General features: G+C 37.3%; 1 protein-coding gene across 1 annotated transcript in view; it reads right to left on the bottom strand.

Moving 5' to 3' along the window:
• The window catches only part of AGTPBP1 (ATP/GTP binding carboxypeptidase 1), a 204,774-nt gene that overhangs the window by 78,290 nt on the left and 109,960 nt on the right, over positions 1-16,524 (bottom strand). The window contains exon 14 of the mRNA XM_036924836.2: positions 175-890. Coding sequence (XP_036780731.2) covers positions 175-890 — 716 coding nt within the window. The remainder of the gene's footprint in view (positions 1-174; positions 891-16,524) is intronic.

The following is a 16,524-nucleotide window of genomic DNA, read 5'->3' as shown; positions in this document are numbered from 1 at the left end:
AATAAACACATAAGGACAATTGAAAACATGACAAAATTTCCAAAGCAGGATAAAAAATTGTAATAACTTTAAGTCAGAGTACATTTCCTTCCTAAATACCCAAAGTAGTTTTTTTAACTGTCTCATAGTTTGACAATGGTCTTGTTTAGAAGGTACAAGAAATTTGCAACTCACCTTTGTACACCATAAGGCCTTTCTAAAATAGGCTCTTTGAATGGAGGTGGAATGTGACCAAAATAATCAGGATAAGCCACCTCTGAATATTCTGGGACAGACTTTGTATTTTTCACAATCTCAATATAGAGATCTGCGTCATGGAGTGTTGGTCCATCAGAGACTTCCACTGATGCTTGTTCCACTGATGATGTAGACTCTGTATCTTCATCATCTTCCATTTCGACTCCAGTACAACAAAGCTTCCCGAGCCGAACTGTTCTTCCCTCAAACAGAACATTTCCACAAGTAGCCATGTGTGGACATGCTTTTGTGCATGTAAGGACAGTAAGAGGGAGACTGTAGTCCTTCTTCATTCCTGCAGTAAAACCTGGGGCTGAATGTGAAGGAACATTCTGCAGTGTAATTCGGTCCAAGGCCTTCACAATATCATTGTTAAAGCCGTGGACTGATGAAATAGTTCTGTTTGGATCACCTAGCTGCTGTTGTAATGTTCTGTCATTATCTTTAATATCTTCTTTTGCCAGATCCATAAAGGTAGGTATCTTATCACCTTCATCTCCTTCAGGAGACATACTCGCCTTCATTACAACTCCTTTTCTTAAATTGCCTGAATTCCCAGATGCTTCGTCTCCTGCTGTAGGAACAACAATAGGACCTCGTACTTTTCCTTCAAATACAAAAGGCTTTGGTTCTTTGGAGATTAAATCACAGTCCTTTGAAAACAGAAAACATGTTTAATCTTTTATCTGTAAATACTAGAATGTATTAACAAACTAAGATCATATTCATTTAAATGCTGTTTCAGAAACCTACTATTTGAAAATCTTAAAGATGTATAAAACAGGTATATTTAAATTTTGCTAATAAAAGACAAAATAGTTAATCACAATAAATTTCACACTTATTTTGCTTTTTCTATTATAAAAATAATGCCTATACAGACAGAATTTGGGAAATTTAAAAAAAATAAAAAGACAATAAAATCATCCAAAATCCTATTAAAAGAAACACAGCTAAATTGTTACTAATTAATACAACAGATATTTACAAATGTCTATTCAGTGCAATATTCAGTGTCTGTTTTGTACCAAGCACTCTTTTGGGCACTTAAGACCCATCAGTCCAAAAAATAACTCTTCCCTTTTGTGGCTTACATTCTTCTATGGAAGAAGGGTAGAGGGCTGTCAATACAAGTAATAAATGTGATATAAACATATTTTATGGAATTTTAGAAACATAAAGCATTATAACAAAAAGAGGGGGAAAAGGGGTAATGTGGATTGGGAGTGCCAGGGGAGGAGATGTGGGTTGCAATTTTAAATGCCATTGACTAGGGAAGCCTCACTGAGAAGATGAGATAGAGCAAAGACGGAGGGCTGCCCATGCCCTGCTCCAGACTGGGAAAATACCTGGTGTGTTTAAGACAGCAAGGTTAGAGTGGCTGGGAAAGAATGAGCAAGAGGAATCCCTATATGTATAAGAGGGCCAGCTTTGCAAGCTGTAAGAATGTTGGTTTTTACTTTAAATGAGATTGGGAACCATTGGAGGGTCTGAGCAGTGCAATGCCATGACATATTTAAGAAAAAATAACTACAGTACAGAGTTTCTTAACCACAGTAGTAGACATTTTGGGCTAAGTAATAGTCTTTAGCTTAGCTTTGGCCGTATTTCCAGGGTGGGGGAAGGGCAGCACTCTTGGGTGCTGTGGGGTGTTCAGCAGCGTCCCTGCCTCTCCCCTTTATATATAGTGGGCAATGAACAACATGCGTTTGAACAGCAAGGGCGCACGTACGTGTGGATTTTTCTCAATAAATATAGTACAGTACTATAAATGCATTTTCTCTTCCTTATGACATTTTTTCTCTAGCTTACCTTATTGTAAGAACATAGTATATAAAGCACATAACACACAAAATATGTGTTAATCAACTGTATGTTATTGGTAAGGGTTCCAGTCAACAGTAGGCTCTTAGTAGTTAAATTTGGGTTGGGGAGAAGTCAAAGCTGTATGCAGATTTTCAACTATGTGGGGAGTTAGTACTCCTAAACCCCATGTTGTTCAAGGGTCAACTGTACTAGACACCATAGCACCATCCCCCAATTTGTGATCACCAAAAATGTCTCCATACATTGTCAAATGTCCCCTGGAGACAAAATTGTCCCAATTAAGAACCACTGTTCTAGTGATCTTCTAAGAACAGACCAAGGAAGGGGAAATAGAAGCAGGAGACCTATTAACAGTCTTCTGCAGTGATGTAGAGAAGTTGATAAGAAGTGGCTGAATTCTAATATACTATGAGACAGAACAGACATGATGTCCAGACATCCCATATACAGAGTAGAAGGTGCAAAAAGAAGTCAAAGACGATGCTGAAGTGCTTGCCTGAACAACTGAAAAGCATCAGGAGTTGAGCTCTGAAATGTTGAGTGTAAGCTATTCACATGTAGACAAGAATATAAAGTAGGTAGCTGGACATATGGGTCTAGAATTCAGGAGAAAAGTCTATACAGAAGATATTAATTTGGGAGCATTAGCTTAGAGATATTATTCTAAGCCATGAGACTGGAAATCATCCATGGAAAGAAAAAATGGAGAAAAGGACAAAAGAGTGAGCCTTAGGTACTACAATCCTAATAGGCTGAGCTGAAGATGAAACAGAACAGGAGATGAAGAAGGAAAAGCCAGTCTGGAGATGAAAACCAGGAAAGAAAAGTATCCCAGAAGCAAAATTTTAAAAAAGGATGCTGTTGATGAGTCAAGTAGGCTTTTCTCTTTTTATATATTTCTATCAAGGAAATACACAGAGTTGATTTAGTTTTTAAATTCTTTTAGGACAGGGAAGATTTAGACAGACACATAAATAAGGTGTATATTTAAGCCATTTCTAAAATTTTGCTATTATAAAGAAATCTTGAAGAACATCTTTTTGAATAAGTTTTTTTCTGTGTTTAGGGTGATTTCCTAACCAGTGAAATGGAATCAAATGATCATATACTATAATCAATTTTAATGTTTAATATAAATTGTCCAAATGATCTCCAGAAATACTTATATTAATGTATTCCCAGGAACTGTACATGACAATATCTATTTCAACTGCTCCTTCTTTGTCAACATGAGGTACTATAGTTTTTTAAAACATTTTCTAAAGTGGTACATAAGAATATTTACTGCTATTTTAATTTGTGTTTCTATGACTACTAAAAAAGCACATAGTGTTACATACATTAACTGGTTTAATTCTTTATAGGTAACTTATTTGTTTCTGGAATATAGGATTTTTCTTTTTATATTGTATAAATTCCCACATTAAAAAAATAACATACACATTGTCTCGCTAATCCACTTTTGCAAATATTTTTCTGGATTTGTGGCAAAAAGGCATATATGAGCAGGATGAAAAGAGTGTGGGGTCCACCAAGAACTCAGGGAGTTAATCAGATAAAGCCAGTGAGCCAGAAGGACTCAAAGAGTTAATGCCCTTTTGCAGTGTGAGTTCATTCCACATGCTCTGAATGTGGGCTGACCTTGAGACTTGCTCTAACTAATGCAAGTGAAATAGAGCTGAGACATGAGACAAGCATCATGATTAACTTTTCCTGCCTATGATGAAAAATGCTGAGAAATAAACAGTACAGTAAGAACAGGAGGGACTCCATCTTAGGGCTAAGATTCCATTTTAAAAACCAGGGAGTTAGGAGGTAAAATTCCTAACATATTCCTTGGTAATCAGCCAACAACCTATCTTACGGCAAGGCAAGCAGTCTTAACTGATGTTCCCAGAGCCTGAGGTTAACCACTATGTTGGAGAGGAACAGGATCAATAAATTCCCTGTGTTAAGTTTATCTTACAGAATTATCTGGAAGACTGACTATGGAAGAGGACATAGTGTCCCTCACTGGAGATAGACATCATGAGACCACATGTCAAGCCTACAACTCACCCCCAACCTTTCACCTTTATCCCATTCTTGAATGCTTAAAAAATAGAATCCTAAGCCATTAAGTGCACCTCCTCTCTGAGGTTGCCTGCACTCCCCTTTCTTCAAGTGTGTCACTCTCTCTGTCCTACTCCAGAAAAATAGGGAGGGGCTACTGAGAGCTCTGATTTGGACTTGCAAGTTCCTGTCACCTGGGCAACCCAGATGAAACTGTGGCTATATATGATCATGCTCCTTAGTAGCCTGCCTGAATATCTCCTTTCTTTGCCTTCAGGAAGTTCTCAGAACATAACCTCACTCCACCCAGTGCTCTGAAGCTCCCCCAAATCCTGGGGTGGTAGGGACTGAGTTCCCATGCCATGCAGATTCAAGCGGACATGGACGCCAGGTGACACTGGCTTTAGGAGCTGGCAAAGGATTATGCCCAATGCTGAGCAGCAGTTCAATGAGCTTCCCTTTCCTCCCTCTGTTTTTCCTTCCTCTCTGCTTTATTCAAGTAAACCTGCCTTTGTCTCTCTTGACTCTGGCCTGCTCCTCCCTTGTCATGTAACCATATAAACCTGATTTTGTCTACCTTGACTTTAGCCCATTACTCCTTTGGAGTGTATTCGAATAAAATGTTCATTCTGCTTCACTACTGTGTCTTTGCCATTCAAAACTTTGTTATGGTGGGGACAAAAACCAAGGAAAACAAACTCAACCCTTAATAAATTTACAATTTATCTTTTAATTTTGTTGAACTTCTTTACATACATTATGTAGTCACAATTAAGGATCTTTTCCTTTGTGATGCATTCCTTAAATACCACTGTATGAAAACCAGGTATTCAAAGATGATTCACTCTCAGCCCCAGTATTATGTCTAAGCCAAGGAGACACAAAGGAGGTAATAAGTAGGTGGCTTTGAATGAAGAGGGTTGAAGGGAAGTACATTTGCATTAAAGAAATCTAGTGGGCTTAGTATCCATACCACAAAACATTTACAATTGTTGGATTCAATATTAAAATATTTTAAGTACAACCACATGTAGATAAGAGAGTAAGGATAAAGACCAAATAGTAAATAAAGATGGGATCCCAAAGCAATAAGACTGAAGCTGACTTTCACTTGGAAAACATTTGCTAAAGTATGACCTGGAGTGTAGGTATTCCCAACTGAAAGAATATAAAGCATAGGAGACTAACCCACGACTTGCATAACGTAGGGAGTCTAACAGAAGATCCTCTTCCCATAAAGATGGATAACCCTACCGCCAGAGAACTAAATCTTCAATACAGAGGCCCTGGAAATAATTCCTCATCACAAAACAAATAACAGAAAAGAAAGTCAACCTTAAGTACTAAGAGGGTGAAAAATATCACTACTCACAAATTGGTACCAAAAGCCTGCCATCACATCAACATGGATTTGCAGCCAGAATTCACACTATCTGAGTAGTCCAAAACCCATCAAGGAAGTAATTTAATCTGTAACAGTGCCTGTCAAAAGCAACAACAAAAACTTTTGGAGTTTCAAGATAATATCCACAAAGTTATAAAGAAAATGAATGCCTCATAGTAAAAACACAACTAAGTACACAATTGAACAAGTAGAAGACAAAGAATTAAAAGAAACAACAGATGTACAAAAAGGCCTGCAAAAACATCAAACACTTATTTAGAACAAAGAAATGACTATGTTTAATATGTTCACAGAAACTGAAAACAAGAAACAAAAGTTAAAGATTGATGACACATTTTTTAAACCTTCTAGGAATCAAAAATAAAGTATCTTAATTTCTAATGATTATATAGAGCTAAAAAAAGAATTAGGCAACTGGCTGACTATTCTGATGAAATTACCTGAAAACAGCACAAAGAACAAAAGAGAAGGAAAACAAGAAAATGAGTTAAGAGATACACAGGCAAGTAAAATATCTACATTCAGTTAGAAATGCCAAAAGAGAAGAGAAAGAAAGGGAAAGAGGCAGTATTTGAGGAATAAAATGAAGAGTTTTTCAAGGCCTGTGATAAAACAACTCACAGATTTCAAAACACAATGAATCCCAAACAAGATTTCAAAAAGAATACCTGCACATAGTCAACACAACTGGGAAACACACAGCATTGAAGTTAAACAAATGATCTTGAAAGTCAACAGACATATATAGTGAAACATACATTTACCACACACCCTATCTAGCAATTTCACTCATAGGCATTTACTCAAGAGAAATGAAGGCATGTTTCCACAAAAAAGCTTTGTACACAGATGTTAATATCACTTTATTCATGATAGCCCCAAACTGCAAACATTCTAATACTCACCAATGAGTGAATGGACAAACTGATATATTCATAAAATGAAATACTACTCAGCAATAAAGAATCATTGACACATGCAATGACATGTGTGAATCTCAAAAATGTATGCTGAGCAAAACAATCCTTACCCAAAACAGTACATACTACATGATTCCAGCTATGAGAGGCTCTAGAATAGGCAAGATTAACTTCAAGTGACAGCAGATCAGTAGCTACTTGGGCAGGAGACAAGAAGACTGACTAAAAAGCACACAGGGAAACTTACTGGGATAAGAGAAATAATTCCATACCTTGTGTTGGTAGTTACACAGTTGTATATATTTGTCAAAACTCAATGAACTTGGGGGGTCTCACTTCCCCAACTCAAACTCTACTACAAAGCCACAGTAATCAAGACAATTTGGTATTGGCACAAGAACAGAGCCACAGACCAGTGGAACAGACTAGACAGTCCAGATATTAACCCAACCATATATGGTCAATTAATATACAATAAAGGAGCCACGGACATAAAATGGGGAAATGACAGCCTCTTTGGTGTTGGCAAAATTGGACACCTACATGTAAGAGAATGAAACTGGACCACTGTCTAACCCCATACACAAAAGTAAACTCAAAATGGATCAAAGACCTGAATGTAAGTCATGAAACCGTAAAACTCGTAGAAAAAAACATAGGCAAAACTCTCTTAGACATAAACATGAGCAACTTCTTCATGAACATATATCCCCAGGCAAGGGAAACAAAAGCAAAAATGAACAAGTGGGACTATATCAAGCTGAAAAGCTTCTGTACAGCAAAGGACACCATCAATAGAACAAAAAGGTATCCTACAGTATGGGAAAATATATTCATAAATGACAGATCCGATAAAGGGTTGACATCCAAAATATATGAAGAGCTCATGTACCTCAAAAAACAAAAAGCAAATAATCCAATTAAAAAATGAGCAGAGGAGCTGAACAGACAGTTCTCCAAGGAAGAAATTCAGATGGCCAACAGACACATGAAAAGATGCTCCACATCACTAGTCATCAGAGAAATGCAAATTAAAACCACAATGAGATATCACCTCACACTAGACTAGTAAGGATTGCCACCAACCAAAAGAAAAACCACAACAAATGTTGACGAGGTTGTGGAGAAAGGGGAACCCTCCTACACTGCTGGTGGGAATGTAAATTAGTTCAACCATTGTGGAAAGCAGTATTGAGGTTCCTCAAAAAGCTCAAAATAGAAATACCATTTGACCCAGGAATCCCACTTCTAGGAATTTACCCTAAGAATGCAGCAGCGCAGTTTGAAAAAGACAGATGCAACCCTATGTTTATCGCAGCACCATTTACAATAGCCAAGAAATGGAAGTACCCTAAGTTTTCATCAGTAGATGAATGGATAAAGAAGATGTGGTACATATACATGATGGAATATTATTCAGCCATAAGAAGAAAACAGATCCTACCATTCGCAACAACATGGATGGATCTAGAGGGTATTATGCTCAGTGAAATAAGCCAGGCGGAGAAAGACAAGTACCAAATGACTTCACTCTTATGCAGCAGAATCACAGAACCCAAGAACAGACTAACAGTTATCAAAGGGAAAGGGCTGGGGAGGATGCGTGGGAAGGGAGGGGTTAGGGGGGAGGGAAAAAGAAAGGGGGATTATGATTAGCATGTATAATGGGGGGGCACGAGGAGGACTGTGCAACATAGAGAAGACAAGTAGTGAGTCTACAGCATCTTACTACACTGATAGACAGTGACTGTAATGGGGTTTGTGGTGTAGACCTGGTGATGAGGAGAGTCTAGTAAACATAATGTTCAAAAAAAAAGAGGAATCATTCTTCATATAGCAAAAAGAAAACAAAAACTCAATGTACTTAAATATGTGTAATTTATTGCATGTAAATTAATCTTCAATAAAGCTGGTTTTTAAAAGCAGCCAGAGAAAAAAGACTTTCAGGTATAGTTTCAATATAAAAACACTTTCAAGCCAAAAGAGAGAAAAACAGACTCTAAAAAAAATGTTTTAGTCAGAAAAGGAAAAGTAATTCAGACAGAAGGTCTAAAACTGTGGGTAAATCATGAACAAATGAATGGAAACACAAAACAGTATCATCATATGGATTTTTTAAAAGCTAAAGTTAATATAAATTAAAAGCATGTAAGTTGACTTGGGAAGTGTAATTAAAGTATTCTAAGTATATTTTTATAATCAAGATGAAGATGAAAGAAAAGTCCTGATGAACTTCAGAATTTAGTAACTATGTATGTTATAATATTGAGTAATTACAATTTTTACATATATGTCAATATTCAAACTTACACTTTAAATGAATACAGTTTATTGTATATAAATTATACCTCAACAAATATGATTACAATAAAAAGTAAAAGACTGCATATCTTTCAAACTAGTGCAGGTGAAAAAGTGCCACAAGAAAAAAATAGTCAATCTAAAAGAAAGCAAGAAAAAGAGAAAAATGTTGAGATGAAACAAATGATAATACAAAATAAGATCTCATAAATATTAATCCAAATATAAGAATACTTGTATGCAAATTAACTAAATCTTCCAATTAAATGGCAAAGACTCAGACTTGATATTTTAAAATCAAACTATATGCTGTTTAAAAGATATACATCTAACGATATCAGAAAGTTTAAAGCAAAAATGTTTTAGCAGCTCAAATAACCAGAAGATGGCAGCATGAGAGATGAAACAGCAAAGTCATCCCAAAAACAAATATAATATGAAAATATAGCAAATACAACTAATCCTGAAAGACGAACTGGAAAGAAGGCTGTGGCAAACTGCCTACACCGGGGGAAAAGAGCAGACCTCACAGAAAAGGGTGTACTACCAAAGCCGTGACCCGGCAGGACCCATGCCCTTCCCTCAAACTAGCTCACCTGCAAGAGGAAGAGAAATGTAGCAGGGAGGGGTTGGAGTTCTAGGACTGCGGAACACACAGCCCTGGAGATCTGCTCTGGGAGCATGAACCTACATTACACGGTGCTCTAGAGATTAATGGGGTTGGAAAGATAACCCAGACAGAATACTTGGAGAGACTGAGATTCCAGCAACTTCTGCAGAACAGGTACCCACAACCAGTCACTCTGGGACAAAAGAAAGGTGGGAAGTCTGAGAGACTTCTTAACAGCTAAAGGGGCAAGAACTGCACAGAGCTTGCTGCTCAGGAGAAAGGACAGGTGGAAAAAATTGTACCAGCACACTCAGCCCATGAAGGGTGGGAACTTTAAGGAGCTTCAGGCAATCCATTGCCCTAGCTGGCAATGCAGCTCTGAGAACCCCACCATGATACGCAGCCTGTTTATCCATCCTCCCAGCCAGAACCAGCTCACCAACCAGCTGCCCACATCATGGCACCAGCCCAGCCAGAGGGTGGGTCCACATATGGCAGCTGCAAGTACAAAGCACAGAGACCTTTTCCTGCACACTCGGCCTATGGGCCCTGGCACTGGAGACACACAGTGCAGCTGGGAAGAAGGAAAGACGTCTTTTCTCCTGGGAGGGACCAGCATGGCTAGCCTGCAACCCCCGCCATTGCTCCAGGGGCTGAGCAGCTCCAGAGAGTAGAGTTTCAGGGCAATAGAGAGCACCGCCAACAAATATGAAATGTCAAAGGCACCTGGTTCAAATGAAAATCTCACAAACACCAGACAAAGGGCCAAATGAAACAGAACTCCCCAATTTTCCTGAAAGAGAGTTCAGAATAAAAACCATAAACATGCTCATGGAGGGACAGAAAAACATTCAAGACCTCAGGGATGAATTCAAGAAAGAGATAGAAACTTTGAAAAATAGAGTATCTGAAATGGTATATAAAATGTAGGGATTTAAAAGCAGATGAGATGAAGTAGAGGAGACTGAATAGATGAAGTAGAGCTAAATGAAATAGAAATTAGAGAACAGGAATACAAAGAAGCTGAGGCACAGAGAGAAAAAAGGATCTCTAGGAATGAAATAATATTCAGAGAAATGTGTGAACAATCCAAATGGAACAATATTTGCATTATAGGGGTGCCAGAAGAAGAAGAGAGAGAAAAAGGGACAGAAAGTGTCTTTGAGGAGTAATCGCTGAAAAATTCCCCAATCAGGGGACAGAGAGAGTCTCTCAGGACATGGAGGTGCACAGAACTCCAAACACAGGGGACCCAAGGAAGACAAACCAAGACATATACTAATTAAAATGCCAAAGATCAAGCTCAAGGACAGAGTATTAAAAGCATCCAGAGAGAGAAAAAAGACCACATAAAAAGGAAAACCCATCAGGCTATCATCAGACTTCTCAACAGAAACCTTACAGGCCAGAAGGGAGTAGCATGATATATTTAATGCAATGAAACAGAAGAGCCTCAAACCAAGAGTACTCTACCCAGCAAGATTATCATTTAAATCTGAAGGAGGGATTTAAAAATTTCCAGATAAGCAAAAGTTGAGACAATTTACCTCCCACAAACCATCTCTACAGTGTATTTTGGAGGGACTGCTATAAAAGGAGGATTCCTAAGGCTAAATAGCTGTCACCAGAGAAAATAAAACCACAGTAAAGGAAGTAGAACAATTAATTACAAATGCAAAATTATATCAACTACAAACAAAGTCAGTCGAGGGATAGACAAAGAGTACAAAATATGATAGTAACATATAAAGAATGGAGGAGGAAGAAAGAGGAGGAAAAAAAGAACCTTTAGATTGTGTTTATAATAGCATACTGAGTTATTTAAGTAAGACTGTCAGATAATAAAGGGCTATCCTTGAATCTTTCATAACAATGAATCTAAAGTGTGCAATGGAAATAAGGACATATCAATCGATAATCACCCTAAATGTACATGGTCTGAATGCACCACTCAAAACACACAGAGTCACTGAATGGATAAAAAAACAAGACTGTTTCTAAACTGGCTATAAAACAGTCACTTCAAACCCAAATATATACATAGACTAAAAGTGAAGAGATAGAAAAAGATATTTCATGCAAACAATAGGGAGAAAAAAGCAGGAGTGGCAGTACTTGTATAAGACAAAATAGACTTCAAAACAAAGAAAGTCACAAGTGACAAAGAAGGACATTACATAATGATAAAGGGTTTAGTCCATCAGAGGACAAAACCTTTATAAACACCTATACAACCAACATAGGAGCACCTACATATGTGAAACAAATACTAACAGAATTAAGAGGGAAATAGAATTCAATGCATTCATTTTAGGAGACCTCAACACACCATTCACTCTAAAGGACAGATAAACCTGACAAAAAATAAGGAGACAGATGCAGTGAACAACACATTAGAACAGATATACCTAACAGACATTTACAGAATACTCTACCCAAAAGGAGCAGGATACATAGTCTTCTCAAGTGCACATACAACATTTTCAAGAATAGACCACATACTACGCCACAAAATGAGCTTCACTAAATTCAAAAGGACTGAAATTGGACTAACCAGCTTGTCAGACCACAAAGGTATGAAACTAGAAATTAATTATGCAAAGAAAACAGAAAAGCCCACAAACACATGGAGGCTTCACAACATGCTCCTAAATCACGAATGGATCAATGACCAAATAAAAACAGAGATCAAGCAATACATGGAGACAAATGACAACCATAACTCAACACCGCAAAATCTGCGGGAGGCAGCGAAGGCTGTGCTAAGAGGGAAGTATACTGCAGTACAGGCCTACCTCAGGAAAGAACAACAATCCCATATGAACAATCTAAATTCATAATTAATGAAAGTACATAAAGAAGAAAAAATGAGGCCCAATGACAGTAGAAGGGGGGGACAAAATAAAGATTAGAACATAAATAAATAAAATCAAAAAGAATAAAACATTAGAAAGAATCAATGAAACCAGAAGCTGGTTCTTCAAGAAAACTTAATAAACCTCTAGCCAGAATTACCAAGAAAAAAAGAGAGTCTACACACAAAAACAGAAACACAAATGAGAAAGGAAAAATCACTACAGACACCACAGAAATACAAAGAATTATTAGAGAATATTATGAAAAATTATATGCTAACAAACTGGATAACCTAGAGGAAATGGACTTTTTAGAAAAATGCAATCTTCCGAGGCTAACCCAGAAAGAAACAGAAAATCTGAACAGACAATTACCAGCAATGAAATTGAATTACTAATCAAAAACTACCTAAGAACAAAACTCCTGATCCAGACAGATTCATTGCTGAATTTTATCAAACATCTAGTGAAGTCCTAATATGCATCCTCTTTAAAGTTTTCTAAAAAGTAGAAGAAGGAATACTTACAAATTCATTCTATGAGGCCAGCATCACTCTAATACCAAAACAAGGCAGACACTACAAAAAAAAGAAAATACAGACCAATATCCCTGATGAACATAGATGCAAAAACCTTCAACAAAATATTAGCAAATTGAATTAAAAACTATATCAAAAACATCATCCATCATGATCAAGTAGGATTTATTCCAGGGATGCAAGGTTGGGACAATATTCAAAAATCCATCAACATCATCCACCACATCAACAAAATGGACAAAAACCACATGATCATCACCATAGATGCTGAAAAAGCATTCAATAAAATTCAACATCCATTCATGATAAAAACTCTCAACAAAATCGGTATAGAGGGCAAATACCTCATCATAATAAAGGCTATATATGGCAAACTCACAGCCAATATCATACTTAACAGTGAGAAGCTGAAAGTTTTTCCAATCGGGAACAAGAAAAGGATGCCCACTCTCTCCACTTTTATTCAACATAGTATTGGAGGTCCTAGTCACGGCAATGAGACAACACAAAAGAAATAAAAGGCATCCAGATTGGCAAGGAAGAAGTTAAACTGTCCCTGTCTGCAGATGACATGATACTGTACATAAAAGCCCTAAAGAATCCACTCCAAAACTATGAGATCTGATATCTGAATTCAGCAAAGTTGCAGGATACAAAATTAATACACAGAAATTTGTTGCATTCCCATACACTAACAATGAACTAGCAGAGAGAGAAATCAGGAAAACAATTCCATTCACAGTTGCATCAAAAAGAATAAAATACCTAGGAATAAACCTAACCAAGGAAGTGAAAGACATATACCCTGAAAACTACAAGACACTCTTAAGAGAAATTAAAGAAGATACCAATAAATGGAATCTCATCCCATGGATGAGCTCATGGATAGGAAGTATTAATATTGTCAAAATGGCCATCCTGCCTAAAGCAATCTATAGTTTCTCGGCAATTTCTATCGAAATACCAACAGTATTCTTCAACGAACTAGAGCAAATCATTCTGAAATTCATATGTGAAATTCATATGGAACCACAAAAGACCTTGAATAGCCAAAGCAATTCTGAGAAGGAAGAATAAAGCTGGAGTCATTACGCTCCCCAACTTCAAGCTCTACTACAAAGCCACAGTAATCAAGACAATTTGGTACTGGCACAAGAACAGACCCATAGACCAATGGAACAGACTAGAGAGCCCTGATATAAACCCAACCATATACAGCCAATTAATATACCATAAAGGAGCCATGGATATACAATGGGGAAGTGACAGCCTCTTCAACAGCTGGTGTTGGCAAAACTGGACAGCTACATGCAAGAGAATAAAACTGGATTATTGTTTAACCCCATACACAAAAGTAAACTCAAAATGGATTAAAGACTTGAATATAAGTCATGAAACCATAAAACTCTTAGAAGACAACATAGGCAAACACCTCCTGAATATAAGCATGAGCAACTTCTTCCTGAATGCATCTCTTCGAGCAAGGGAAACAAAAGCAAAAATGAACTCATGGGACTACATCAAACTAAAAAGCTTCTGTACAGCAAAGGACACCATCAACAGAACAAAAAGGCATCCTACAGTATGGGAGAATATATTTATAAATTACATACCTGACAAGGGGCTAACATCCAAAATATATAAAGAACTTACACGCCTAAACACCCAAAACACAAATAACCCGATTAATAAATGGGCAGAGGATATGAAGAGACAGTTCTCCAAAGAAGAACTTCAGATGGCCAAAAAACACATGAAAAGATGCTCCACATCACTAATCATAAGGGAAATGCAAATTAAAACCACAATGAGATATCATCCCACACCAGTAAGGATAGCCAGCATCAAAAAGACTAAGAACAACATATGCTGGCAAGGATGCGGAGAAAGGGGAACCCTCCTACACTGCTGGTGGGAATGTAAGCTAGTTCAACCATTGTGGAAAGCAGTATGGAGGTTCCTCAAAAAACTAAAAATAGAAATACCATTTGACCCAGGAATCCCACTCCTTGGAAGTTTCCCAAAAAATCTACTGATGGATGCTTTGGTTGCTTCCATATCTTGTCTATTGTAAAAAGTGCTGCGATAAACCTAGGAGTGCATGTGTCTTTTTGAATCTGAGTATAACAGATTCAATTGTGGAGTATAATAGTGAAGCAAAACTGAAAGTACAAAATATCAGCAGACTCAGAGACTCCAAGAATGAACTAGTGGTTACTGAAGGGGAGGGGTGTGGGAGCGTGGTGGGTAGGGAGGGAGAAGGGGATTGAAGGGTATTATGTTTAGTACACATGGTGTGGGGGATCACAGGGAGAACTGTGTAGCACAGAGAAAGCACATAGTAGATCTGTGGCATCTTACTACACAGATGGACAGTGACTGCATTGGGGTATGGGTGGGGACTTGATAATATGGGTAAATGTAGTAACCACATTGTTTTTTCATGTGAAACCTTCATAAGAGTGTATATCAATCATACCTTAATTTTTTTAAAAGCCTACTGATAATTACTTTAGTAATTCCATATGTTTTCTTCAAATACATTCCTTTTCCCTCCATCCGGCCACTAACACATCTAGCAACAAAATGAGTAGTGTCCAGGATTCCAACAAACATGTCAAGTAATTTTAAGTTTCAATGGTTGATGTTAAGAATGACATGCAAATCCAAGTAGAAAAAATCAAAATCAAGATAAATTTCATTTTGTTTAGTATCTCATGAGCTGCCAGTAGTTGGCACACTGATAGCTGAAAAACATTCCTTTAAACACCTCCTATCTGGAACCAATAAATATTTTTAATCCTTACAAGTACATCAGTTAAATATTACTGCTTATATGTAGTTTCAACACACAGTTCAAAAAATAGAGACTACTGTACTTGAACAGTGGCATTCCTCTGACACTAAAAAATGAGAAAGATAGTCAAATGCCAATTACTTGGCAAATATTTTCCAACTACATACATAAAAGAACATGTGCTATTTCCCATAACATATGCTACAGAAATGGAGCTATTCTGTGTAAAAGTCCATGGCAAAATAAAGAACGCATTAATAAACACATATTCTGAAATACCTGAAGTAGCTTCTTTTGCTTAAACACAATAAAAAGGAGTAACTCAACTGGAAAGAAGACCTCAGAGCTCCTACACTCTGACAAACCTCTCTTTACCATCTGACCCTGGCCACACCAAGTTAGACCAAAAGTAGGAAATCTACTCTAGAAGCAGCAAGAGTAAAGGACAAGTCAGCCAACTGTTCATAGGTGCCAATCAAGAAACCATCAATGTTGGCCTATTCTGGGTGATGAACTAATAGGCAGACATACAAGACATACAAGAACTCATCATCACAGTCTACAATAAAGAAGGCCTGACTTGTGTAAGAATGAGAATCAAAATCCTGGCCTTGACACCCATCAAAAAATTACTCTTCTCTATTCCCACATCAAAACTCCTACAACTTTTAATTATTATATAGTTCTCAGATGCACACAGAGAATAGGGGATTTCTTCGCACAATAATCAATTCCTTCCTCAAATCCTTTCCACAGTATTTTTCTCCTTTGCATCAACTGTTTATTATCTCTGGGATTTTACTTTTAAGGGTTCTTAGCTGGGCACAAGGGTGTTAAAAGAGCAGCCAGATACTTCCTGTATGCTGAATGGAAAAAAGTCATTCTGTATACTTTCCCAAATGCCTCTTCCTGCCTTATTCTTTTTCTCTTTTGAAAAATACTCCGTTCTTCATGCCTGCCCTTTCTAGTACCCCTGATTTC

This window comes from Manis pentadactyla, chromosome 3 (genome assembly GCF_030020395.1).
Source record: "Manis pentadactyla isolate mManPen7 chromosome 3, mManPen7.hap1, whole genome shotgun sequence".
Taxonomy (NCBI): domain Eukaryota; kingdom Metazoa; phylum Chordata; class Mammalia; order Pholidota; family Manidae; genus Manis; species Manis pentadactyla.
This window is presented reverse-complemented; position numbering and strand designations above follow the sequence as displayed.